The sequence below is a fragment of the Misgurnus anguillicaudatus genome, chromosome 17, assembly GCF_027580225.2.
Source record: "Misgurnus anguillicaudatus chromosome 17, ASM2758022v2, whole genome shotgun sequence".
In the NCBI taxonomy this organism is placed as follows: domain Eukaryota; kingdom Metazoa; phylum Chordata; class Actinopteri; order Cypriniformes; family Cobitidae; genus Misgurnus; species Misgurnus anguillicaudatus.
In genome coordinates, this window is record NC_073353.2 from 27,953,873 (window position 1) to 27,980,712 (window position 26,840).

General features: G+C 38.1%; 1 protein-coding gene across 10 annotated transcripts; it reads left to right on the top strand.

Annotated features, from left to right (window-relative positions):
• Positions 1-26,802, top strand: pou2f1b (POU class 2 homeobox 1b). Of its 10 annotated transcripts, none has more exons than XM_055215888.2 (14): positions 4-125; positions 4,028-4,093; positions 4,429-4,520; positions 11,883-12,062; positions 13,653-13,785; positions 14,021-14,112; positions 16,248-16,421; positions 16,822-16,963; positions 17,213-17,358; positions 18,139-18,318; positions 18,410-18,515; positions 18,711-19,053; positions 19,131-19,228; positions 20,625-26,802. In XM_055215888.2, the coding sequence occupies exons 1-14, from the start codon at positions 80-82 to the stop codon at positions 20,915-20,917; spliced, it is 2,091 nt and encodes a 696-aa protein (XP_055071863.2). In that variant the 5' UTR covers positions 4-79; the 3' UTR covers positions 20,918-26,802. The 10 variants fall into 10 exon arrangements, with proteins under 10 accessions (XP_055071865.2, XP_055071867.2, XP_055071863.2 ...); XM_055215889.2 differs by having other exon boundaries at positions 19,131-19,216; XM_055215885.2 differs by having other exon boundaries at positions 6-125; positions 16,822-16,962; positions 17,203-17,358.
• The last annotated feature ends 38 nt before the right edge of the window (positions 26,803-26,840 follow it).

Genomic DNA, 26,840 nt, shown 5'->3' on the forward strand with positions numbered 1-26,840 from the left:
TGTTGCCGTGGGTGCATCGGGAAGCCGCTGTGTTGTGTTTTAGTATTAAGGTTTGAGGATTTGGGCTTAAATATTCAAAATGGCGGACGGAGGAGCAGCGAGTCAAGATGAGAGTTCAGGACCAGGTAATCATTACTGCATTTTACATATTCATATTCATATTCAAACACTCTTTCTCATGCCAGAAAAGCGCAGAGGGAAAGCGTAAACAAAACGCCCGGGCCTGATGTTGCAATCATACGCGTTCCTTTTAATAAACGTATCGGTCAATTATTCTCAGTCTGTGCGACGGTGAAACTGGCGATGCGGTGCGACGGCAAATTAAAGGAAAAATGCCTTCTTTGTGCGATTAAAGCAGCCGCGTTACATATTCATATACAGCTGCTGAGCAAACGCCGCTTAGCATATTTTAGTAATCATATTTGGCGACTTCATGTGTGGGTTTGCATTGTCCTCAGTTAGAGGCTGTAGGAAATTTACAGTTAATCATAACTAAAGGCTACTGTGTGCATGCTAGGCGGCTAATGCTACTCCGGCGGCTTTTTGTTTCTGTATTGTGCCATGAACCAATCCCACATATAAAGGTTTGAATATTCATTCCCTCGCAATCAGCCGGCGTCTGCGCAACGTGTTTACGGTCAAAATATGAAACGACAGGGCATCCCGGTTGCCAGATTTACAGTTAGGACACGGGGTTTTAGCGCAGCGGGATTTTTTTAATGCCTATTCTCCTGTCTTTTGTGCCCGTTGCAGGCGTGTAGCCCTGTTGTGTTATTCATGTGGGCCTTCCAGAGCACAGAATGCGCTGTTCAGCATATTCCATCAGAATGAATCCGTTTCATTGTCAAACGATGACGGAACGCGGGGTTCTGTTAAAATAGCTACAATGCATCCAGTTTAAAATGAAATACTTGATACATTGTAACGATTGGGCTTTCGTTTACCCTGCGCACATCGTGTGTTACTGTAATGTATATCGGTTTGGACTGCTTAAAGAGATGTTATGCAGGCATTATGCCAGGTTTATTTGCTAGTCTAATAGGCGCTGTCTGGGCGGTAATCCTTGTATATAGAGCTCATCTTCACTATTGTCCAAGGAGCCGCTGTATGCGTGTGTATTTAGTCATTTTACGCTTAACTGGATTTCATTATCCGTGAACAGCCGAATAAAGAAACTCTTAATTTCTATGTCTTTGGTTTGAATTATGACAACAAGCCGCAGTCATAATTTAGTAGTCAGTTTGCTTAAGAGCATTTCTTTTAAATCTCTTAGTTGTCTTGTTAAAAAAAGCAGCTTAAAGAAACTGTGTATATTATGTTTACTTTGGTCAATGAATTGCATTTCCACTACTAGTGAGTAAAGCTTTGTGGGATCTGGTTAATGCTTTGAAATCCTTATTTTATTCAGTGAATTCCTGGCTGACTACATTATTTACAGATAAATTAGCATATATTAGTTTTTGGATAAATTTTTTTTTACAATATGGTTGTATTTGTTAAAATTAGTGGGATAAATGTATAACCTAACATGGACTTACAATAAACAATACTATTTATAAATCCTTGTAAATGTTTGTTAATGCCAATACAGTTGTTTATGTTAGGTCATGGTGCATTAACTAATGTTAACAGATGCAAATTTAGATTTTAAAATGTATTAGTAAATAATTAAAATAACACTAAGATTAATAAATGGTGTAGAAGTACTGTTTGTTGTAAGTTCACGTTAGCTAATGCATTGACTAATACAACCTTATTGTGAATTGTTGCCGCTTTTTCAATCAGATAAGATTTTTACTCTCCGGCGCAATGTGTTGGGTTTAGAGAAGCAATGGCATGCCGTGACACGTTTCTTTCCTCCGTTCACAGCTCATACCTATAGTTTAAATTACCTGAATGAATTCTTACTTTTATTTTTGCAATAGTCGACACTTTAAAACGAAGGTCTATGTGTAAAGTGTTAAAACATCAATTTGCTTTGGGTCTGATAGTTTTTTTTTTCTGTCACACTTTTCTTGCTCCAATGTTAGTATGTCTACAGGTTAGCCTGTTATAATTTAATTGATTGTTGATTTAAAATCAAGCGCCCTTACAGAGATTTATTTTGTACGCCTTTTGAAGAAATGGTAAAACAATTCTATTGGTTTATAAACATAAATAACACCCTTTTGGCTGCATTCAAATTGTTGCCCTGTTACATTTTTGTCACATTATAAGCAAATATATAGCTTAGATAGGCATAGTTCACCCAAAAATGAAAATTTTTGTTACAAACCTGTATAAATGTCTTTGTTCTAATGAACACGAAGGAAGATATTTTGAGAAATGTTTGTAACCAAAACGATCATGAGCCCCATTCGCTCCATAGCGGATAAAGGAATACTATGAAAGTGAATGGTGCTCGTGAATGGTTTGGTTAAAAAATGTCTTAGAACAAATTAATGTATACAAGTTTGTAACAATATAAGTGTAAGTAAATGATGACAGAATTTTCATTTTTGGGTGAACAGTCCCTTTAAATTGTGGCATGAATATTCTTTTCTCTATATACTAAACACAGCTTTAATGTTTTCTAAAAGCCTCTCTTAAACATTTAAATGTGTAATGTCACTCATAATGAAAATGAAATGAAAATGTATTTCTGCTTATTTGAATATTGCTCTCCGGGTAATTAGCGACGTATACTGATAAATGCACTGTAGGTTGCTCGGATTAAAGCATCTGCTAAAATGCATAAATGTAAATTGCTTCATAAATATTCCTTTGAATAAGTAAAATAAAGTGGATTTTTCTAGTCTGTTTATTAATAAAATCTTTGTGATTTTTAGTTTGAATACCTTTACTATGTGTGTAAAAAGTTGATAACTCTTAAATGTCATCAAAAGTTTTTTTTAGGATAAGCTGATTACTTCATGCATACTTTGTTAGATCTTGGTTCTAATATGTAAATCCCTGATGTTATTAGCCTGAGCTTTGAATATATCAGTTAATGAGGTGCACATTAATCTGGATATGCAAAGCAGACTTCATGTTCTTAGGAAACAATACGTCTTCAGAAGTCACAGAATTTGATCAGTGAAGTGTTTGGGCCACGGGGGTGTTGTAAATAGGATGGAGTAGAATAGCAAATAATTCACTTTCCAGATCGCTCTATCCACAACTTCTTGAATCTCGCTCTTTTGATCCTATTGAGGAAAGCTCACCTGTTTTACCAAACTCTGCAAGTAATTGGGTTTGTGCTGTGACTCTAGTTTAGTACAACACTGTAAAGCATTCTCCCCACATTTTTTCTTTTCCCTCCAAAGCGATCCAATTAATATGCTAATGAGATGATAAATATTTATGAACATTTAAATTGGGGGGAAAAAAGCTCTCAGAGCGCAGTGTGAAATGAATTGCTCGCAGGACTTCAAAGCGTTGCTAGGCTAATGAATCGAGGGAGATTTGCATACGGCTTTAATAAGCTGCATACTGATTACGCTTCATTACGAGCGCTGTCAGCCGCTCGGCTTCTGTTCCATTATGTAATGAAAACGAACTTCTTTGCACTCTAGTTGTTATGAAAATCATGGCACGGATAGAGTGAGTGAGTGAGAGAGAAAGAAAGAAAGAGAAACAGCAACCGCGGCAAAGAGATTTTGAGAGGAGCGACCACAGTGTCAGCGAGCTCAGCTGTGCTCTGCACATGTGCCGTGCCTGTGTGTTGACTTGCTGCAAACCGTTTAGTCAAACATCTTTGCTTTGAGTGCTTTGTGTACCAAGCTTGTTGTGATGCTCGTGGATACGCTTGAGAAAGCAGGTGCAACAGCTGCTGGTGAGTGATCTTTTGCAGTTAGTTTGCCTGTATGGTGATGTTACAGTATGTAGTATGTTAACTAGTGCGCTTGTTTGCCTAGCACCATGTGAAACTTTTCTGATGTTCAGTGGGTCGTTTAACAAATTCATACTTGGCGTTATGAATGTTTTCTGCGATTTTGAAAGGTATATTTGAGAAACTTAAAGTCAGATCTTTCTCTATGAATTCCAGATTCTAGAATGAGTAATCCATCAGAAACGAGTAAATGTGCAATGGAGAGCGGGGACGAAAACACTGGTGAGTGTCATGATTTCTGAACTATCTGGCTTGCATAGAGACTTTACTGCATTTGAATTGAATCGAGTCTGCAGAGACCTTTCTACCTGATCTTTCCAACACGCGGCTTTCTTTTGCATTTTGATAAGCGAGTGAATAACCAGCGTTTCGCGTGTACTTAAGGGTCACTGGCTGAGTTTAAACAAGCAGGACAATACGTCTCTCAATATGTATTGCAGAAAGTTTTTCTTTTTTTTTTAGAAAATAAGAAAGGCCACCGAGCGGAGTAAGTTCTTTGAAAAGACCTTTTGTGTGGTTCTGATCTATTATGGGATTGACTGCTTTTCTTCTTCCAGGTGCCCAAACAAATGGACTGGACTTTCAGAGACAGACTGTGCAAACAACGAGCGCAATCACCAATGCACACGCACAGGCTTTCCTCCAACAGGTATATTCTTTCTGTCTGAATTACACACACACACTTGTGGTCTGTGTCATGACACACAGACATGTTGGATAAAAGAGCTTTAGGAATTTAAAGATGTCCCCAGGGTCATGGTTCTCTTCAGTCTGAGTAACTGCTACTGTCTTGACCTACATGTGTGATTATCAGCTCCGAGTGACTCTCGCCAGATGTTATGGTGAATGCAGGATAATTTTCATTTGTATTTGATTATAATGCTCGAGATCTGTCGTAACACAGAAGATTAGAAACAAAAGGGTGTGTAAAAACAGCCCATCTCCTAGTTACAGGGGAAATTATTGGGCCCCATATGCTAATTAGCTGCTCTGCAGTTGCTCGGAAACAGATGGCTGAGAATATGCAAATCTATGCAGAATTTACATGTACTGCATAACCGTTTCGTTAATTAGCATACTAGCTCTCCTCTCTGCTTGAAGCCTAAAATGCTGCAGCATTTTATCATTACAATTCACCACTGATACTAATCCTATTTGCATTTTGTAAAGGAAATACAAGTTTTAAAATATGTTTGGTTGTGTTCTAGCTTTTTTCCTTTGCCCTCAACTCTTATTTTGCTTGGCTACCAAACATTTTAATGCGGAGAATATTAAATGGTTGCTTTATCGAAAGCCAGTTACAACCGAGCTACAGGAACACAATAAATGTTTTTTTCCAGCTCCCCTAGAGTTAAACATTTGATTCTTGCCATTTTGGAGTCCATTCTGCTGATCGCCGGGTCTGGCGCTTACACTTTAGCATAGCTTAGCATAATCCATTGAATCTGATTGGACCATTGGCATCGCGCTTAAAAAAAGAGTTTTGATATTTTTCATATTTAAACTTGACTCTTCTGTAGTTGCATCGTGTACTAGGACAGACGGAAATTGAAAAGTTGCGATTTTTTTTTAACTCCTTGATTATTATGCCAGAATGACAGTATAGTTCCTAGCCATATCTACCTAGAAAATCGCAGGTTTAAATTTTCTGTCGGTTTTAATACACAATGCTATTTTTAAGTGCTATAATTGGGTCCCCAGTGCTTAGTTTAAAAAACGTTTTGGTAAACCAATCTCTGCAAGCATGTGACAAAAAATAGGTCATTAACATTTGGCTCCCCTGGTGATGTCAAAAGAGAATCTTATAATACCACTTGTTAATCTGCTTTATTCAATTACGGCACTGCTATTTAGTGCACAGAGAGAGAGAAATAATTGACAGCACAATTGAGTTTCAATTTCAACAAACCACCATTATGGTGATCAGTGTTTGCATTTCATCAGCCTATTTGCATTTAAAGCTCCCATAACACAAGCCGTTTCTGCGTATCTGATGGTAATCTGGAGTACCTATAGAGTAGTATTAAGTCCTTCATATCTCCGAAGAGTCTTTTAATTTTATCAGATTTATTAAAGACAGATCAGCTTTACCAATTCTTTCCGATAACATACAAAAAAGTGAATTCGGAACTAGGGATGGGCATTCGATTAAGTTTTCTTTGTCGATCGTCGGGAGAATTAACGATCGACTATCGATTAATCATTAATATTTTTATAAAAAAATAGTTATTTAACTTTTATACTTAAAAAATGCAATGAATACAAATATATAGCGTGTGTTTCCTCGATGAGACCTTTATTACAAGATCAACTTGTGGCAGACAGTTAAACTATGTCTCAAACATAGATGTGCATGCATGTGCGGTGTTCTAAAGCAGCGGAACCTGCAGCTGCGAGCCACCGTTCTTAAACAGAGACCTCATTATTAGTTCCAAAATAAAAAATAACAGATTCATGTTTAACATTAAATAAAACAAAAAACATAATACTTAGATCTGAAAGGTTTTGTCAAAATGTAACTCAAAATTATTCAAGCCAGAAGAAAGTGCAAGATATTAGCCTTCCTAACATTAGGCTATAACAAATTAAGCATTAAAGCCTCGTGAAAAATAACTAACTTTAGTAACTCGCATAAAACTTCTGCACCAGTCTACTGATTTTTTTTTTGAGAAATAAAAGCATGTTTTGGGGTCAGACGCGACCGCAACCCATGGTGACCGTCAGTCCAGCCGCCGCCGAAAAAAGCCGCTCTGAGGAGACTGACCGGGATGCACAGGCAGGGGCGATTCTAGGATTTTCATTTTAGGGGGGCTCAGCCCCCAGTAAGGGTATGATTAAAAAAAATATTATTTAACTATTAGGTTGTATACTACTAACCTTATTGCAATCCACTATTCCATTGTATTCCCTGTGTGTCATATATGGGACTAGAAAATGTTCATTTGGGAATGGAGATTTTTTTACAATGAAGACTTCCTGATTCATTATTTACTGTGCAAATACACATACACATTTCCAGTACAAACACATCATTTTACTCTTTGCATTTCTATGCTCACATAGAAACCTTAGCCAAGGATTTTTTTGACAAAATAAACTTTTAACCAGAAAATAAGATAAATGTGTGTGTTAACATAAATTTAAACATAAACCGGATTTGCTAATCTTATAGGTTAATATTATTAGTTGCTAGCCACTGTGTTAATCTGGGAATTATACAGATCTAAAATATAGAAAAGGGGAATGACAAACAAGTGATCTACCTTAATACTGAGTTGTCAAGATGCAGTATGATGTTGTTTTCAGGGCAGGGTTTAGATTAAGCCAGGACAAGGCCTTAGTTATATTAGGATGTTTATGTAGTTTTTACAAGCATACCTTATAAAAATATTACAGGTGTGCATCTTGAGACAAAACAATGTGACTGATGTATTTTAAGATATGTTAGGGCAAGCTACTTTTAGTTAAGAACTAAAACTCAAACAGGCATTTTAGTCTTGAACTAGACTTAAGCCCTGTTTGGGAAACAGCCCCTATGTCTATACTGTAGGTCTCCAACCTTTTTATAAGCAAGGGCTACCACAATAGATAAAACTATCTGGATGGGTACTTACTACTTTCTGATATAGTTTAATCAAAACTTTTTTCTTTTACTTGTTGTTTTATTTTCTTTTACTTGTTGATACGTTTTAGTATTGTTTAAAATGTTAAGATAGGTAAAGCAAGCCAAGCTAATATTAAAAATACCACATTGAACCCTCCAAAAACTTACTAGGAATACACAATGCCAAAGACAAATACACAGGTGCCTTACACTTTTTAAAAGGAAGGAGTTCAAATGTTGAAATATTAATATTTTAAATGAAATGAAACAAACATATTTAATAAGCCATACTTTACTTATATTGTTAGATTTTTAAAAAGTTATTTTACTGCAAATATAAGGTGAATTGCCCATTAAAAGCTCGATTTGCACGTTTGATCCAGTTTTTCCACAAAAAAAAACTAGTTTTATTAAAGGATACACTTCACAATAACCTGGTATTTCGCTGCATGAAATGATCTGCCTGATGCGTTCAGTACAACAACTGTAAAGCAATGCATCACGACAGCACCTGACTTAAAAACCTGTAACGTTAATAAGCAATATAGATGCGTGCTTTTACTGGTAATTTGACTGACCTGCTCCCTTCTTGGCGAATATTTCTGTGATTGATTTTGCAGCATCTCGCTGCGTCTTTCTCTCTCTGCGTCTCCTTTGCGCTGCATATTTGTTAGATAAAGCCAAAAAGCAGTGGGTTGCCGCCGTTTGGTCATGTGGTGGCATTTTCTCACCGCGATTGACTGACTCGTAGATTTTAAGAGGTCCGTCATTCATTCATATCATATTATTTCACATGTCAACCTGAGCTGACTGCACGGCAGGTTAGAACAGCCGCCAGGTCAAGATGGCCAGTCCGCCCTGTACTACTGATGTTCGCTCTGCTCGGCCCCCCTGCGGATTGAAAAACGCGCTAAATCCATGCTGACTCAGATCAGGGGAGGAGCCGAACTTGACGCAGCATGCCGCCTTTTCTAAAGAGTTTTTATAGGGGACTGAAGCGATCACAAATTAATATTCAAATATTTTTTTAGGGGGGCTGGACAGAAATTTAGGGGGGCTGAAGCCCCCCTAAAATGAGCCTAGTGACGCCCCTGTGCACAGGTACAGCGCTAACTTATTCCGCACACAGAGTATGTGTGAAACAGCGTGCGTTTTGTGAGCCCCATTTACCATTGTATAATTATACTAACATAGTCTTTTAGTTTTTATTTGTTGTAAAACAACAGTAGACATTTACTATGGTCTCCAACTCCACAATATAACCATGGTATTTGTAGTAAACTTGCGGAAATACAAATCGTTTTTAATCTGCAAAAAAAAAAACATTTTCACAATGATAAAATCATGGCTAATTTTCCTAAGTTAGTAATTACAAAATTATATATGTTTGAAAGACGGAGATGCGCACCTGTCAATCTATTACATAACAGAGCGAGGCCAGAGACAAACGTGCTCATAAACGGGAGTAATATGGAATAATGTGTGCATCTTTGAATAACTGTAATTTTAAATATATTTTTGTCATATAAAGTTTTGAGACATGGCCTAATAATGCTTTTTTTCACTTTTATTGCTCATTTAGACTTATTGTGCGGCTAACAGCGTTTTTGACGCATTTACCTCAGAGATTATTTTAGCAATATTGCTTTTTCCGGTAATAATAATACAATTTATATTTATTTGCCATATGAAACGTGCCGTTATATGAATACTTTTGTATACTATTCAAATTATATGTGGAATAATGTGTGCATCTTTGAATAACTGTAGAAATACAGTTGCTTATTTTTGTCATAAAGTTTTGAGAAATAATAATATTGTGAGGATTTATTTCCATATGAGACGCTTTTTGTCGTTGAATACTCTCGTTTATTATTTGGAAATCATATACATACATAGTAGGAAATATATAATGTGAAAGGGTAGACTTGCAAAGTTACTCTGCTTATTTTTATTTATGATATATGTGGAGATAAATAAACCATTGCAAAACTGCTGATTTGATCCATTCAGATCCTGACCACCAGGCTAGAGATTTTAAACATCCTTAATACACACCTACTAGTCTGTCAAATAATATCTAAAATATATTGTTTTGTAAAAAAAAAATGATGCTTTGTTCTATTGAAAATGTCAATCACATGAATGTTTCATATGCAGAATAAGCGTTCAGCAGCGCACTGCAACGAGTGCTTGACGGATTCGCCGCACACATACGCAAACGCACTGCATACGGAGTATTTGTGAAACAGGAGTAAAATAAAAAAAATCCATTTGATTAATTGATAACAAATTACGAAATCGACGAAATTCTTAACAATCAATTATCGATCGTCGATTAATTATGCCCATCCCTATTCGGAACAGTTCGGAAGGAGGAGTTACGAACTGCGGGAGGAGCAAGTGATGAGTCAACACTTTATACAACACTGACTGGATAACTTATGATTCACTACATGTTCGTGTTGTATAATATGCACTTGCGTGCCTATATAACACCACGAACCACTCGGTGAGTAGCACAGTTTTGAAAATGAACGTTAAATGTTGTTTTTAAATACATGTTTGTGCATGGCCCTTGACTTCCATTCTGAAGCTGTCAAGAGACGCTTCTAAACGAGTCAAAAAGTCAAGACACGACCCGTTGTCAAAATTTCAGTGTCCATCACTGTAGTTTATCCAAAACAAACCAGAAATGAGTCTCAAGGTGTTAAATACGGGAATTATCCTTTAAGGAATTCATGTTTTTTTTTCATGCAGATAGGTAAATCAACATGTATAAATTGCTATTAGTTAATTAATGGGGAGATAATCGAATCAAAATCTAATCGGACTGATAAAAGGAATCTTTAGATCAGGGATGGGCAACTGTCGGCCCGAGGGCCGCACACGGCCCGGGAGAATTTTAATACAGCCCGCTGGACCATATTATACTTATTCAAATACTTTTAAAATAAAGTAATTTGTGTATTAGGACGTAAATACTCCCAACCAGGAGGGGGCGCTAGGTCCCGTGGATCCTCACAGTAAGCATAGTCCCATGTTTGGGCTTATGTGAAGAAGAGGTTTTCACAGAGTCCGAAAACCTGAGGTCCGACCCGATCAGGTTCGGGTCTAAAAGTTTCATGCGTGCCTCGGACACGGGTCGTGTACAATAATCGGGTCTCGGGTTATTTAAAATGAATGCATTTTTGCCGAACGGACCCGAGAAGCCCTGAACTCTCACATGTGTGTGTCAATGTCCTTTTCAAACCTCTCCTCTGTTTGCTCTAAGATTTGAAAGATAAAATACATTGTTATAAACTTTTTTATATATATATATATATATATATATATATATATATATTGTTTTTAATTTATGTATCATTTATTTCAAATAATTTTGTTCTCTAAGGGCGGGATGAGAAACTCCTCTATACTAATTTAAAAGTGCCTTGCTTGTTACAGATGTTAAAGCAAAGCAGTTAAGACGTTTTATCTGAAATGCTTGTCCACTGAAAATAAAGTTATGATTTAGAATTAGCATAATGGCTAAGTTTTATAGTTAAAATCTTTAAAGACAGGTTAATTGTAATAAAGGAAATTAAGAATGATGTAAATTGTGCTTGTGGTTCTGGCCCCCTTGGTATAAAGAAGAAAAATGCGGGCCCTCATCATTATCAAAGTTGCCCATCCCTGCTTTAGATCAATCGATGCATCGAAAAAATAATCGCTAGATTAATCGTTTAAAATAATTGTTTATCCCAGCCCTAGGCGTGGTTTTCCAGGGGAAGTGTCCATAAAAAGAAGTGATGCGTATGGCTTACACCTGAAACGTCAGCTGGACCTGTATTGAAAAAAAACTTGTACGAACCCTGGCGAAGTGCATTCGGCACAGAAATACTCTGTAACAGGTCCAACTGCTTTTTCAACACTTTGCCTTTGTTTCATGTTTAGCATGAGGAAACCAACTCTTAAACTGTGTTAAGTCAGAATGCATGAAATTCCATTCACACCCCCCCCCCCAAACGGATACACTCAAAAATGGCACATTTTTGCTCATACCTACAAAGTGGCAAATTTAACATGTCATATTAAATTATCTATATGGTATTTTGGTATGGGATTTATTTTACATCTTAAAGTTCAGAAATTTCCTCTTTAAATGTCATTCAGGCACGTTTGGGTCATTTTTAATGGTTAAGGTATCCGTATGGTTATTACGTATATGAGCATGGATAACTTGCCATTGTGTGACAGAGTTGAAATGCGACTTCCCACACTGAATCTGTTATGATTGTGGTGGGAAAATCAAGAGGAATAAATTAAATATTTTAAGTTATATTATAATTTTGTGTAGGCCACCTTATCATCAGATGTGGACAACAAAGACTGACTGACTTTTTGTTTCTCTCTGTTTTTTTCCAGTTGACTTTGACTCCAGCGCAGCAGCAGTTATTGCTGCAGCAGGCCCAGGCTCAGCTGTTAGCCGCAGCTGTGCAGCATTCGGCCGGCCAGCAGAGCAGCACTACAGGAGCCAACATCTCCGCCTCCGCTGCCACACCCATCACACAGATCCCCCTCTCCCAACCCATCCAGATCACACCTGTAAGAGAGCTGTGTCTCCGCTACCCCGTTCCTATTCATCCACATATAGTAAAATTAAATTGTTCCTATAGTAACAATTGTAACTTTTTTATCAGTATTATCCAGTGGTTTGTTTAGTGCAATGCCTGGGGCTGAACTTTCAAATGCAGCTCTTTCAAATAGGAAACTTTTATTTCAATATAATGTAGTCATTTGAATAAATGTCATTAGAGGAAAGCCACCACTTCACAAATGGACTACAGACATAAATCAGTGCTAAACAAAATCGAACGGTTTTAATGCGTGTATGGTTATAAGGAGCAGTTGTTCACCCTAAAGCTAGTTTCCAGCTATGTTCCACACCCATTTAAGTTTTCTTTTGATGAACACGAAACAAGAAAATGTGGATTGTTTGACACTTTTTATGTGTTTTTTTCTTCTGTCATTTCATAACCCTAAAGTTGTGTATTAAAGTCATTGCTATAGATGGTTTTAGCAGTACCAACATAAACAAGCGGCTTTCGTGGTCAACACGTAACTTCCGGTAAACTCCCCTAAGAATAAATAACAACAGGGTCCTTTTTAAAGTACTTTATTTTTTATAACAAGCAAAATATACAACACGTAGAGTACCGTTTGAGAGTTCAGTTTAGCAACTAGTCAGACCATTAAAAAAAAATTAAATCGGAAGTAAAGTTCTGACTAGGCGCTTAAAGGACAAGTTCGGTATTTTACACTCAAAGCCCTGCTTTCAGATTGTTTATGATGAAATAGAACGGTTTTGACAGAAATTTGGACATATGATGCTGGCCCGAGAATTTTCGGGCGTTTATTGTATCACCTCCCACCTCTACAATGGCTGCAATGGTGCACTGGAACAATCCTTCCTAAAATGCATTAAACTTTCATTTACAAAGACGTGAAACTCATCGAGTGGTCAGGGGTGTTCACTGATATGCTCACATAAACATCGCTGCAAAAGATGCTTTCCAACAGCTGTTTTAGCATTCGTTGTAAACTTGTGGGCCTATTTTTCCAAACGCCTCACACCCGTACATTTAATTCTTCCGTTGAGAGCTTGAATAATAGACACTCCAGCCCAGTTGGTGGTGATAATCCGTCTTTGCTAATTGCAAGAATACAAACAAAGTTCCCGGCGCGGAGTAATACCGTACCTCACAGCACATCTAGTACAAGTCAATGGAGTTGGACAAAAACTACGATAAAATCTGTTGGAAAGCATCTTTTGCAGTGCTTTTTGTGTGAGCATCTCAGTGAACCTCCCTGACCACTCGGTGAGTTTCATGTCTTTGTAAACAAAAGTTTAATGCATTTTAGGAAGGATTGTTCCAGTGCACCTATACAGCCATTGTAGAGGTGGGGGCTGATACAACAAACACCCGAAAATTCTCGGGCCAGCATCATATGTCCAAATTTCTGTCAAAACCGTTCTATGTCATCATAAACAATCTGAAAATGGGGGTTTAAGTGTAAAATACCCAACTTGTCCTTTAACCGCCACAACGCATGTGTGTTCGATGAAACCATCTATACCGTCTTGTTTTCGGTACTGTTTATTAACATTTCTCTCACTGTCTGGGCCATTTGTAGCAGTTACAGCAGCTGCAACAGCAGCAGAACCTCAACCTGCAGCAGTTTGTGCTGGTCCAGCCGGGCCACCACATCGCAACCCAATTGCAGCCTGCGCAGTTCATCATCTCCCAGACACCACAGGGCCAGCAGAGTAAGTCTTGTGTCATGTCTGTCAATCTTTCTGTGCTCTTAAATCTTTCTGTTCTCTAAATCTCTCCATGCTGTCTGTCTCTGTGCTTCCCATCTTTCTGTCTCTGTTTCCCCTGCATTCTCTCCATACTTTTTGTCTGTCTTCCTCTCTCTTCATGCCCTCCACTGTTTCATGCATGCTGTCCATCTCTATGTGCTCCTTGTGATTGACTTGTTGTTCTACTTGCACTAAATAGGTCTCCTGCAAGCCCAGAACCTTCTAACTCAACTACCTCAAAGCCAAGCCAACCTCCTGCAGACCCAGCCAAGCATCACACTTACCACACAGGTCAGTGGCATAAATACATACAAATAACTTTAATATAGGGTAAATGACATGACATGCATACTGTCAGGGCGCATAGTTTACTATAAAAATAACTTGATACATTTTCACTCTTTATTTTTAAAGTCTATAAAACATTTAGTTTACATACACTTTTAGTATTTTTATAGTAAATACGACTTTTTTTATCTTAAAGGAAAACACCACTGTTTTTCGATATTTTACTATGTTCTTACCTCAACTTAGATGACTTAATACATACCTATCTTTTTTCAATGCCTGCACTTTTAATCTTTGTACAGCGCTTCTTGAATGTGTTAGCATTTAGCCTAGCCCTATTTATTCCTATGGCTCCAAACAAAAGTTTTATTTTGTGCCACCATACTTACTCGTTTAACTACTCATGTAACAGTCTTTAAATAGGGAAAACGTGAAAGTGTTTGGTGGCTACTTAATTCATCCGTTTGGAGCCATAGGAATGAATGGGGCTAGGCTAAATGCTAACACATTCACAAGGCGCTGTACAAAGATTAAGGCATGCATTGAAAAAAAATAGGTTTTTATTAATTAATCTAAGTTGAGGTAAGAACATAGTAAAATATTGAAAAACGGTGGTGTTTTCCTTTTAAACTTGTAAAATGTCAGGCGCTGCAATTGTCCGAACAAAGATCAGTTTAAGACAACTGTTCAAATGATGTGTATCAAAGTAAGATACTTTGGCATTATTTTATGTTCAAAATCTTTCCTATAAATAAAATGTCACATTTATCAGTAGTCCAACAATTTGGATTTTCTAAAATGTCAAGTTAGTACAACTGCAATCATGGGCCTTTTAGGGAGTTAAAAAGTATAAACGGTAAAAATGATTTGACGACATCCAGTGAACCCCAGGTGGTCTGAATAAAAGGTTAATAGATTTCTCTCATATACTGAAAATTAGCCACTTTAATGTAATGGGTAAGCTGGTACACTTTCTGTGTCAGGTGGTACAACAAATGTAAAAGTAGAAAAATGCAATTTTATCAAACACATTTACATTTTTTAAAAGTATTTTAATGAATTTGATATCACAGGCAGAAGCTTTTACCAGCATTCAAGTAAAAGTCTGTTCAATATAAATTCATTGCAGAGGTCAGGTGGTGCAACCAAAAAGTCAAAGGGTGAAACTGCCATAAGTGCCCCAATTAAATAAAAAACATTAAGCTAGATTATTTTATAAATAAATTAATAAATTGAAGCTAAGGTTGTCTATACTTGTTATATTCTTTCTTAAATTATTGTCCTTTAATTTATAGTTCTTTAAAGGTTTATGATAAATTTTAACTGCCAAAATCAAACAATCAGCATGACATGGGGAGCACATTAAAAATGATCTGCGATGTATCAAACTGGGCTTCACACAGGTACAGTATAGGATGAAGGTTATTTTACTTTACTAGGTAACTTGTGCAGTGATTTTGGCATAAATAATATGACAATGATATGCAAAGTAAAAAAACAAGCAAAAGTTAACTAAGGATGGGAGTGGGACATGATGAGCATCTTTTTAGGGATGTCTTTGAACTTATGCTGATTATTAGCCACTTAATACATTCTAGAAACTGCATAGCCATGGGCTGAATACCACTATAACTACATCCTAGTGTTGTGGCATTGATTTGCATGGGTAAGCGCCACTCAGATTTACTCTGCATGACACAGGGAGTGCATTAAAAGTAATCTGGCAAATGGATAATGATTGGTTGGACCACCTGACTTTTTTTTAATGGGGATTTAAAAACATTGTGAAAAAAATCATTAAAATGTACTGAATTCAATTAACATTTTTTTAAGTGCACTGTTTTTGACTCAATAATACATATTACCTCCATTTATAAAAAATGTTTTTAGAAGCTTGTTTAGTCATTGACCCTATAGTGGATCCATTTCATTTAGCTGCCCAGGTAGCACACATATATCCCTGTGTACATTTGTATTTTGAATCCGAACTGTTGCAAATTGACCGCACAAGAATGTGCATGGAAAAATGCCGTTTAGCCTTTGTAGTAATATTAATCATAATTTTGTTTCTTTTGAAAGAAAAATCTGTATGATTTTGTGATGTTTGACAGTCCTTGTTCTTGAATTTGTCTTCGCAGCCTGCGACACCCACACGCACGATAGCAGCAACCCCCATCCAATCCCTGCCTCACACCCAGACAACACCAAAGCACATTGACACGCCCAGTCTGGAGGAGCCCAGCGACTTAGAGGAGCTAGAGCAGTTTGCCAAGACCTTCAAACAGAGACGTATCAAACTGGGCTTCACGCAGGTACAGTATAGGATGAAGGTTATTTTACTTTAGTTGGTAACTTATACTGAGGGTGGGACATGATGATGAGCATCTTTTTAGGGATGTCTTTGAACTTATGCCGATTATTAGCCACTTAAATAATTCAAGAAACTGCATAGCCATCAGCTGAATACCACTATAACTACATCCTAGTGTTGTTGCATTGATTTGCATGGGTAAGCGCCACTCAGATTTACTTTTGTTTAAAGTTTGTATTTGCATGTTTGATTTAGCTGTTCCAAAAAAGCTGTAATGGCCTTTTTTTTTAATTATCAAGGTCATCACATGACTTCAGATTTGTAATCTATTTATAATCGTGTAAAGATATTCTGCCTGACATAACACTTTAAAACCCTTTCAATGCTGTTGCATGTACCAGGGAGATGTTGGCCTTGCCATGGGAAAACTTTACGGAAATGACTTCAGCCAAACCACCATTTCTCGCTTTGAGGCCTTGAACCTGAGCTTTAAAAACATGTGCAAACTGAAGCCCCTGCTTGAGAAATGGCTCAATGATGCAGGTATGTATTTTCTCTGCTCTGAGCCATTTTCTCTGTCTTTATTTGCTCTCCGTCTCTCTTAAAATTGCATACCATAAAGAATGTTGACATGGAGGTTCCTGTTCACATTCCTTTTTAGATTTGAAGCTCCTTTCGGGCTACTCAAGCTCTTTCTTCTTTGCCTGTAACATATGGTGCAAGGGTAAATAATCGGTTTGATGCAGATGCTTATATCACTCCCTTTTGTGTTTGTGCGCGCTGTTTGTGCAGAGAATCAGACGTCCGATCAGGGCCTGTCCAGTCCCAGCTCTCTTGGCTCGCCTGGGCTGGGCTTGGAGGGCCTGAACCGTCGCCGCAAGAAAAGGACCAGCATCGAGACCAACATCAGAGTGGCCTTAGAAAAGAGCTTTCTGGAGGTGAGCGACATCTCACATTGGAGTATTAGAAGACAAGAAAATTTAAAGGAAAACACCACACATTTTTCAATATTTTACTATGTTCTTACCTCAACTTAGACGAATTAATACATACCTATCTTTTTTCAATGCGTGCACTTTTAATCTTTGTACAGCGCCTCGTGAATGTGTCAGCATTTAGCCCAGCCCCATTCATTCCTATGGCTCCAAACAGGGATGAATTTAGAAGCCACCAAACACTTCCATGTTTTCCCTATTTAAAGACTGTTACATGAGTAGTTACACGAGTAAGAATGGTGGCAGAAAATAAAACTTTAGTTTGGAGCCATAGGAACGAACGGGGCTAGGCTAAAGGCTAACACATTCAAGAAACGCTGTACAAAGATTAAAAGTGCACGCATTGAAAAAAGATAGGTATGTATTAATTTATCTAAGTTGAGGTGAAAACATAGTAAAGTATTGAAAAATTGTGGTGTTTACTTTAATATCTTTATTATTGACTGAGCATGGTCATATCAAAGATTAAAATAAAATTAAAGTCAATTATTAAAATCAAACTTTGATGCTCATAATTACATTTTACAGACAAGGTCACATTTTATAGTTTTTAAAATTGGTACATTGTCTTAACCCGCCTAATCCTAAAGAATTGTGTCTCACAACCTAAGTAAACCCTATACAGGTTTCACTTCCCTTGACTTTCACCTCCATGCAAGTTAGGATCTTCAGTGAATGTGTTGCCGTAAGGGCGTTTCTTGTGCATTTGCCATTTTCAAGCAGAACCAAAAACCTACCTCTGAGGAGATCACCATGATCGCGGACCAGCTGAATATGGAGAAAGAGGTGATCCGAGTATGGTTCTGTAACCGCCGGCAGAAAGAGAAAAGGATCAATCCGCCCAGCAGTGGCAGCATTGTCAGCACCCCTATCAAAACGATCTTCTCTCCTACCACTTCTCTGGTATGAATAAATTCATGATGTGCCACTACTTCATATGTATAAGTAAGTAGCATAAAGTAGTGCAACATTTTTCATCTGTTTCTCATTTCAGGTGCCGAGTACAGCCAGTCTTGTGACCAGTAACACGCCGACTACATTGACTGTAAACCCAATTATGCCTCTCACCAGCACTAGTGTCTCCAGCATAGGTTTCACTGGTAAGCAAGATTTACTTGGTGTGCAGGTAAAGCACTATTGCAAACCGCTCTGGATAAAGCTTCAATCAAATGCATTAAAATGGATACCGCCAAGATCAAAGCTCGCACATTGTACACCTGTGAAACTGCAAATTGGCTGCTAGGATTCAACGAGAATCTGTCAAAAACTAACAGAAGCATTGCCATTTCCTCCAGGCACAACTATTGGCTCGGCTACCACTAACACTGCATCCGTCATCTCTACTGCACCCGTGGTCACTACTGCAGCATCCTCTCCGTCACTTAGCCCTTCTCCCTCTACGCCGCATACATCCTCCATGGAGCAGGCATCGCCTCAGGAGACCGTGACGGCGGTAAGTCAGGCACCCTCCTCCTTGGCGTCCACTTTGGGTACTGGGCAGGTGATGGTGTCGGCATCCAGCCTCTCTGCTGCTCTGCAAGGAGCCACCCAGCTGCCCACCAGTGCCAGCATCGCTGCCATGGCTGCCGCCGCAGGCCTTAATCCTGGGCTCATGGCATCCTCGCAGTTCAATCCCGGGTGAGTTTGTCTCTAAATTCTGGATGTTGTCCAGCGGGTTGATGGACTTCTTGGTTAACTTCATGTTTACTCTGCAGTGGGGCTTTTCTAAGTTTGGCACCTGGTGGTCTTGGGAGCCTGAGTCCGGCACTGATGAGTAATAGCACCTTGGCCACAATCCAAGGTGTGTGGAGCGGCAAGTACACCATTTAACCTATTTACACTATGGCTGTGCATGCATTTGTTTAATCTTGCAATCACCTGCACGATCAATATGTTATTTCTGAGATAGGCTTAAACTACCCAAACTACCCTAACTAAAATGCATGTTTAGACTGTATTAATGCAGGAAGACATTAAATTTAAATAAGACAGGACTAAGCTCTAGTTAAAGGAAAACACCACTTTTTTCAATTCAATTTTATTTATATAGCGCTTTTCACAATTGTTAATTGTTGCAAAGCAGCTTTACATGAGTAAATGTAGAGGAGAACACAGAAAATCAATAGATAATATAAGAAGTAGAATATTGCGGCTAAGGATAAATCGTACAAGCGAGCGTAGTAATAATGTAACGTATACAGTAAAGTGCTTAAGTTAAGCCAAAGTTGGCTGACTCTCCCGGGGACAAGAAAACCCAGTGGTAAAAACTCCTAGAAGGACAAAAAACCCTTGGGAGAAATTAATATATATTTTTATATATAAACACGGTAGGGATAGGAAGCGGGTAAGCGAATTAAACTGGTTCAGCCGGTAGTCGTCCGACGTGCATCGGCTGGGCATCAGTAGATCAATATTTTACGATGTTCTTACCTCAACTTAGATAATTTAATACATACCTCTTTTTTTCAATGCGTGCACTTTTAATCTTTGGACAGCGTTTCGTGAATGTGTTAGCATTTAGCCTAGCCCCATTCATTCCTATGGCTCCAAACATACGTTTTATTTTGTGCCACCATACTTACTCGTGTAACTACTAATATAACAGTCTTTAAATAGGGAAAACATGGAAGTGTTTGGTGGCTTCTAAATTCATCCCTGTTTGGAGCCATAGGAATGAATGGGGCTAGGCTAAATGCTAAAACATTCACGAGGCGCTGTACAAAGATTAAAAGTGCACGCATTGAAAAAAGATAGGTATGTATTCATTTGTCTAAGTTGAGGTAAGAACATAGTAAAATATTTAAAAACGGTGGTGTTTTCCTTTAAATTATTTAGGACATTCAAGTTATTTTTATTTTACAAACATACCTTACAAAAAACCATTTTTGATGTGCGTCATTGCAGTAGGTGATTTCGGGACTTTCCAATTTCATCAGTAAACTGTTTTATGCCAGGTTTCAGGTAGCTGCCATTTTACTGGAAGCAGAAAACCTTATGGGATTAGCCCAATTATTTATTAACTGAATGTGCAAGTAGACATGTGCACAACTAGTGAAACCTAGAGCTTTCTATGAAATTATGCAGATTATGTGGCCCTGAAAATTGCCTATTATATCAAAATGTCTATATAGCGGCACCCCTGCTGATTAGTTTGTATACAGCTTTGTTTATAACATGTGTTTCAACATGTTTATTGTTTCCACCTTCAGCCCTGGCATCTAGTGGCACTCTGCCCATTACATCTCTGGATGGGAGCGGGAATCTGCTGTTCGCGAACACCAGTGCAGGCGGTACCCCGAATCTCGTGACGGCGCCCCTCTTTCTGAGCCCTCAGAATCTGTCGCTGCTCGCCAGTAACCCGGTCAGCCTCGTGTCCGCGGGAGGGGGGGCAGGTGCAGCCGGAGCCCTCAACCTGCACATAAGCGCCGATGCCCATCAAAATGCTGTTACCACGGCAACTATGCCCTCCTCCACCATTACCACGGCCTCTAAGGCCCAGTGAAAGCTTTACCCACTCTCCTCTTCTTCTATACTTCTAATCCTCATCGACTTTTCTCTCTATCTCTTGCTACCACCAAAAACAAACCCACAAGGATTTGATATTAACGTTTTAAATGTTAATCGTTTCTTTTTTTCACATATCTTTTACACCTTAATAATGGACTCCATATGTTAGCATCTCCATAGGGCTTGCATCAGGAGAGAAAAAAACCTCCCTGGACATTTTGCCAAGTCTCTCTGTGTGATGCAAAAACGTAAGTTTAGTGAGCTCATTTAGTGCGGTCTTGTCTCACATTTTCACGATCTATCTCTCTACTTTAGAAGATCTTCTAAAATGCTTCGAACCAAAAACCTTGTTTACTCTGAACTGCTGTGAGTAACCCTCCTCTTCCTCACGTAGATAAAGGACACCTTATGTTCGATCTTGTCTCTTTCCACTGGAGATCTTTACAGGCCTTTTCTACAACGTTTCCTTTTAGATCAACATAGTTTCTTTTGTATCAAGCAGTGGGTTAGCTTTATGTCCTGTATCTTACTAACTTGTGGTTACAAGGCTTTAATATGGAGTAATAAGCGGCTGTGATGCTTTAAGGAATCGATTAACTGGCCTTTCTTTCTAGAAACACTTATTTTTTTGTAGTTTACTCTGTAGTAGCAGACTTTGACTGGATTCAGACCCAGACTCAAAGGCTAACTTACTAAAAGCTTTAAGGAATTGTTATTAACCATCAAGGAGGATCTGTTAAGCGAGAGTGACAGTGACTGAGCTGTAGCGTCTACTCTCTAGTAAATGAAAAGCGTAAGGAACGTGTGAACGAGCTCGCAAACCTTATATTGCTGTGAGGTAAACCTCCTCAAGGTCTTCCTAGCATGGGATGTACTGTTGGTTAAGTCAACCGATTGTGAAAGTGTAGGTCAAGTGAGAAGTTAAGGTGGATGATGTTTTTATTTTTTTTTATTTTTCTACTCGTGCACAGTATCTGTACCAAAAAAACTGGATTTAAGAACTGCAGTCTGCTGGGTTTAAGCAGAGCTCCTGTCACACTTTAAGAGGTCTTTATTTCAGAGGTCTTTGTATTGCCTCACTTTGAAGATATACCAAAAATCTTTGTTATACCTGTTGCTGTATATTGCTATTGTAGCGTAGTTGAAGCTTAAATATTTATGAGCGAAGGCTCTTGGTAGACCACAGGAAATATAATGCAATATTTTGAAAGTTTTTTCCAAAGACAAAACATAGTTTTTTCTTTCTTTCTTTTTTTACTTTTAATTAATATTATTATTTTTAAATATGGCTGTTCCTCAATTTTGTAGTGATCTGGGGGTCAAAGGACATGATGCTAGAGCAAGATCACAGAGTACCAGTGTGAAAACATGGATTGTTTTCTTTTACTGGTCGTTGGTGAGAAATGAGATGAGACTTTTATAGATAAGTCTCTCCTTTGGTTAAAGCCGTGGTTCTCAAATGTTTCGGTGTGCGCCCCCCTTGTTTAAGGTGCATCCTTCGTGCCCCTCCCCAAAGAAAATTCATGACATAAAACAATAGTAAATGATGCAAAGTAGTGCTGTTGGTTAGTAACAACATGATAAATTCATGTATTTTATAAAATGTCACAATACTAGGGTCCCCTCGGCACCATCTCGCACCCCCCAGTTTGAGAACCACTGGGTTAGAGATGTATTTCTTAAAACGTACAGGCTTTTTAAATACTTTCCCTTGTTTGTACTTTAAAGGGCCATCGCTTTATGGGGGTCCTCCTAGTACAAATTTGTCATAGGTGTCCCCTCCCTGGAACCCAATGAGTGTGCTGTACGATAGAGGACATTAGTGGCCCCCTTGTCACAGGGAAGTGTCTTTTGTCCCTATATAACGTTAAAAGGCTTGGATGGGAATTTTAGCCAAATGGTCTTTTTTTTATTTTCCCCTACCAATGTAATGCAGCCATGATGTAAAGCTTGAACCAAAGTCATTTTCTCACTAGCTGCTGTGCCTGTGTGGACCACCACACTTTCACTACTCACTACTGACAAAACTAGGCCATCTTTTACTACCCTTACGGCTCATATTGTCCAACATTTGTCATCTAGTGCAGAGTTAACTTGCTTTAGCTCTCCATATCAATGCATTTAATGATCCAAAGATAAACTAAATAGCCTTGTATTTAAGTGCTGTTGAGATTTTGGGAGTCCTACATTTCATTTTTTTACTTTCTTAGTGTAGTTTTGGATGAACTTCGATGCTGCACTGGTGCTGCCAACATAATGAGCGAATAGCAATAGAAATGATATTAAAGAGTCCACCAAAGAGGCTAATTTTACATCCAGGAGGACCTGTGAGAGTACAGAATGTTGGCTTTCATATCACATGACTAAAGTTAAATATTAAGCATAGCATTGGTACATTGTCGTCTTTTTATGTTAAAACTGTAGAGCTTCAGGGTGTACTGTGACATTTAAAGTAGTGTTTAATCTGTACTGTAGCATTCCTGTTGACATCGAATTATCACAATGAGGTTGGCATCCACCCCATTTTCCTGATTTGTTATAACTTTTATCGCTTGCTTTTTGTATTGTTATATCATTTGAAATACCTCAACAGCACTTACATGGAAGGTTCAGTTTACGTAAAAGTCAACTTCAGAATGTAGAAGTTGTGTGTAAGGGTCCTTTTTTTAAAGGACTAACACATCACGTAAAACGAAACTACAAATGAATCTGTAATAATAATAATAATAATGTCACACAAGTCTACTACTGCTATTTCAAGTACTACTACTTAAAAGGTTATTTCCAGGTTAACTTGTAATGAATATTTTGTTATCCTACTTGCCAAAGTAAAATAAAGCCTTTGTCTTTGCGGCTGGGTCTTGTTGCTGCTCATTACGCTGGTTCTGTCCAGAAATTTCAACGTAGCCTGTCTGGACATGTAGGTTTGTGTTGTTTTGCGCATTAGTGTCATGACCCGGTCGTGCCGGGATTGTGGGGAGTTACTGATATATTTATCTGAGGAATGACTCGAAAGATCAGAGAACATCTTTTCTAAATTCTATATATATTCACTTATGTAAGATGCTCATATTTTATATTTGAACTGATAACTAGTTTGAATGTAGTGTTTTTGTCATGCTTATTCACTAAAAGAAAACTTAACAAAAAAATGACTTCATTTATATTATAGCTATACTTAAAAAAATAAAAATAAAGTCAAGACCAAAAATCGAAGCCACATCCTTGTGAAATGGGAGTGGCTGTCATGTGCCCCGTCTGCATTGATGAGTGGGAGGGGCTTTTGCGATGGTGCTCCAAAAGAAAGCTCCCAACTTTTGTTGATACTTGGGAAAAAGATTTAATAATAGCATCAAATTTTAATTTGCCATTTTTGCTTTTTAACAATCTTTACCAATCATTTGAATTTACTTTATGCCTTTTATTTGTTCGTATCTGTCATGAGGGAGCAACGTCACTGGCTTTCTTGTTTGACTTGCGTTTATCATTTATGCCTTACTATTATTTTGACACATTGTAGCAAACTGTAGTGAGTGTGCTGATACAAAAAGTGGTTTTGTTGTGAATGCGTGTGTGCATGGGAAAGAGGATGCAACTAAGCATGCACCGACGTTAAAACTTACGGTGCTGATGCTGTGAGTTTTGGAAGTATCAAGCCGGTTGGATACCTGAAATGCTTTACTGATAACTCCATCTGGTTTGTGAATGGGTGCATGATTTTTGTTAGTGCATTCATTTTGACAAGTTAATACTTAAGGGAAGGTAGTGGTCTTTCTGATGAAATAACTCAATAATTGTTTGGAAATACAGGAAATGTATGGCATTTTTAAAAAGTGGATATAATAAGGAAGCATCATGTAATTGACCACTTGGCTGTAAATGATATGCCTTTGAACCTGTGTGATCATGAAATGTTTCAACCATGAGGACGTAGAACCTTGCAACAGCGTTAGTGCATATGAAACTGTTGCGGATCCTGTTTTTGGCACTTGATTTTGAATGCTCTGATTTGTGATTGGGTAGTTTCTCGAGTGTAGTGGGGTTCGCATAGACCCTTAGTCAAAATAGGATAGTTGCAGAAGAGGTCATGCACCAGAAAGATGTGAGAGAGCTGGTCTAAGTAAAGGCGTTGTTGTATACCTCATTTATAACTCAAAACTGAGTAAAACCTGCTTTAATCTACTTCAAGAATAAAAAAACTGTTCAAACACAGAAGCCTGCAGATGTCCGTTTATAGTTTGGAGTGAGGAACCGGTTAGATACCCAGAAAGCATGCAAGCACCCATAATGACCAATTCCTGAATTTAGCAACCTACCCCACTTTTGTATATTTTGCTTCACACTTTTGTTTTTTTATGATTTGACAATCGTCGCCTTTGAATCCCTCGCCACCTTTCTGAATCCGGTGCAGGTTTTGTGTACTTTTTAGGTTGGTGGTTGCTTGTTCCTCACATTTTCAGTGCTAACCAAAGACTTTCAAAGTGATTGTATGGACTAAACTCTCTTTACTAAGCCTGCCTCAACCATCAGCATAAGATTTTTCATCGTTCGCACGTGTGTGCCGTATAGTTGGGGTTTGGTAGACAGAGGAAGAAAACGGCTCTGCTGGCTTCTTGAATGGATTTGTTAAAAAAAGTAACCCCTCAGGGGCTGGGTGATGTTTTTTAATACACACTGAAGGGGACGGCCTGGGCTCTCTGCAAACCGCTCAGGATAAACTGGAGTTACGCTCTGTGGCTAAAGCATGGCAATGTCTCTCCATGGTTACATTATTTTTAGGTGCTGTCATCCCATCGTTTCGGTGTCTTTGTACGTCTCTAGCTTTGCTGCTTCCACTTTCATGATTTGAATTGGTTCGATCGGTCAGCCGTGCAACTATGCATCGTTGTTCTCCATCCCGCAAGGGTGGTGTCCGAATGACACGTCTTTTCAGACGGGTCTTGATTGTTTTATGCCGAGTCGAAAACTATAAGCTCTATCCCAAAGCAAAAATCCAAAAATGTTTTACAAATGCAGATACCAAAGATTACTCTGTTTTTCCTCTTCCTTACCAAATCCGTCAGCTCGTGTGTTAAGAAACAGAACCCAGCTCTGGCCGTAGTCCTAACCTCAGTAATTCCTTAGATGTATATTTTGGTATTTTTCTGAGATGCTTATGGGGAAACCGTTTGTCGTTTTCTTAATTTGACTCGTTTGTCGGATTTGTTGCTCTTTTTCTGTCACAGCATGGAATTAACTGCAAACCTGTCTTACTGTAGGTTAAAGAAATAGTATTTTTGTATGTTTTTGGATGTGTCGATGTCGATGTGATATCAGTTTCACTGCCCAAGTTATCGTTGTTTTTAAAACAAAAGACGGAAAAAGATAAAGTAAAAAAGACAAAAAAAGAAAATGTACATAATACCTTAGTCAAGGATTTCAAAGGAAATCTCTCTCTCTATACTCTCATATTTCCTACAGCTAAAGCTCAAGGAATGTTTCATTTTCACCCTGTCACATACTGTAGATTGTACTCTTATTATCTTCTTTCAGGATGCTGTAACTCACTGTTGTCATAGTGATGATTAGTTGAGTTCTGGGTATCACTACAAACCTGAACTCTAGCGCCACTCATGGCCTGTTAACAAATATAAACATGCATACACCCGAGACTGAACGCTAAACGGCTACGTGAATGTAGCTTAGAACTGAATGATTGATTGTGTAGAATATAAGTATGTGAATCAGGATTACATGGTAGATTTGATGCATTTGTCTGCTGTATTTTTTGTTTGTTTTTTATATATATATATATAAAGATAATCTTTTACTGTAACTGTACAGTTATCTTTTTTGTTGTAAACATCATTAAACCATTTTCCAAGTGTTTTAATATTCTAACATGCTGCCTTCTGTTGTTTTTTAATGTTGCAGATCAA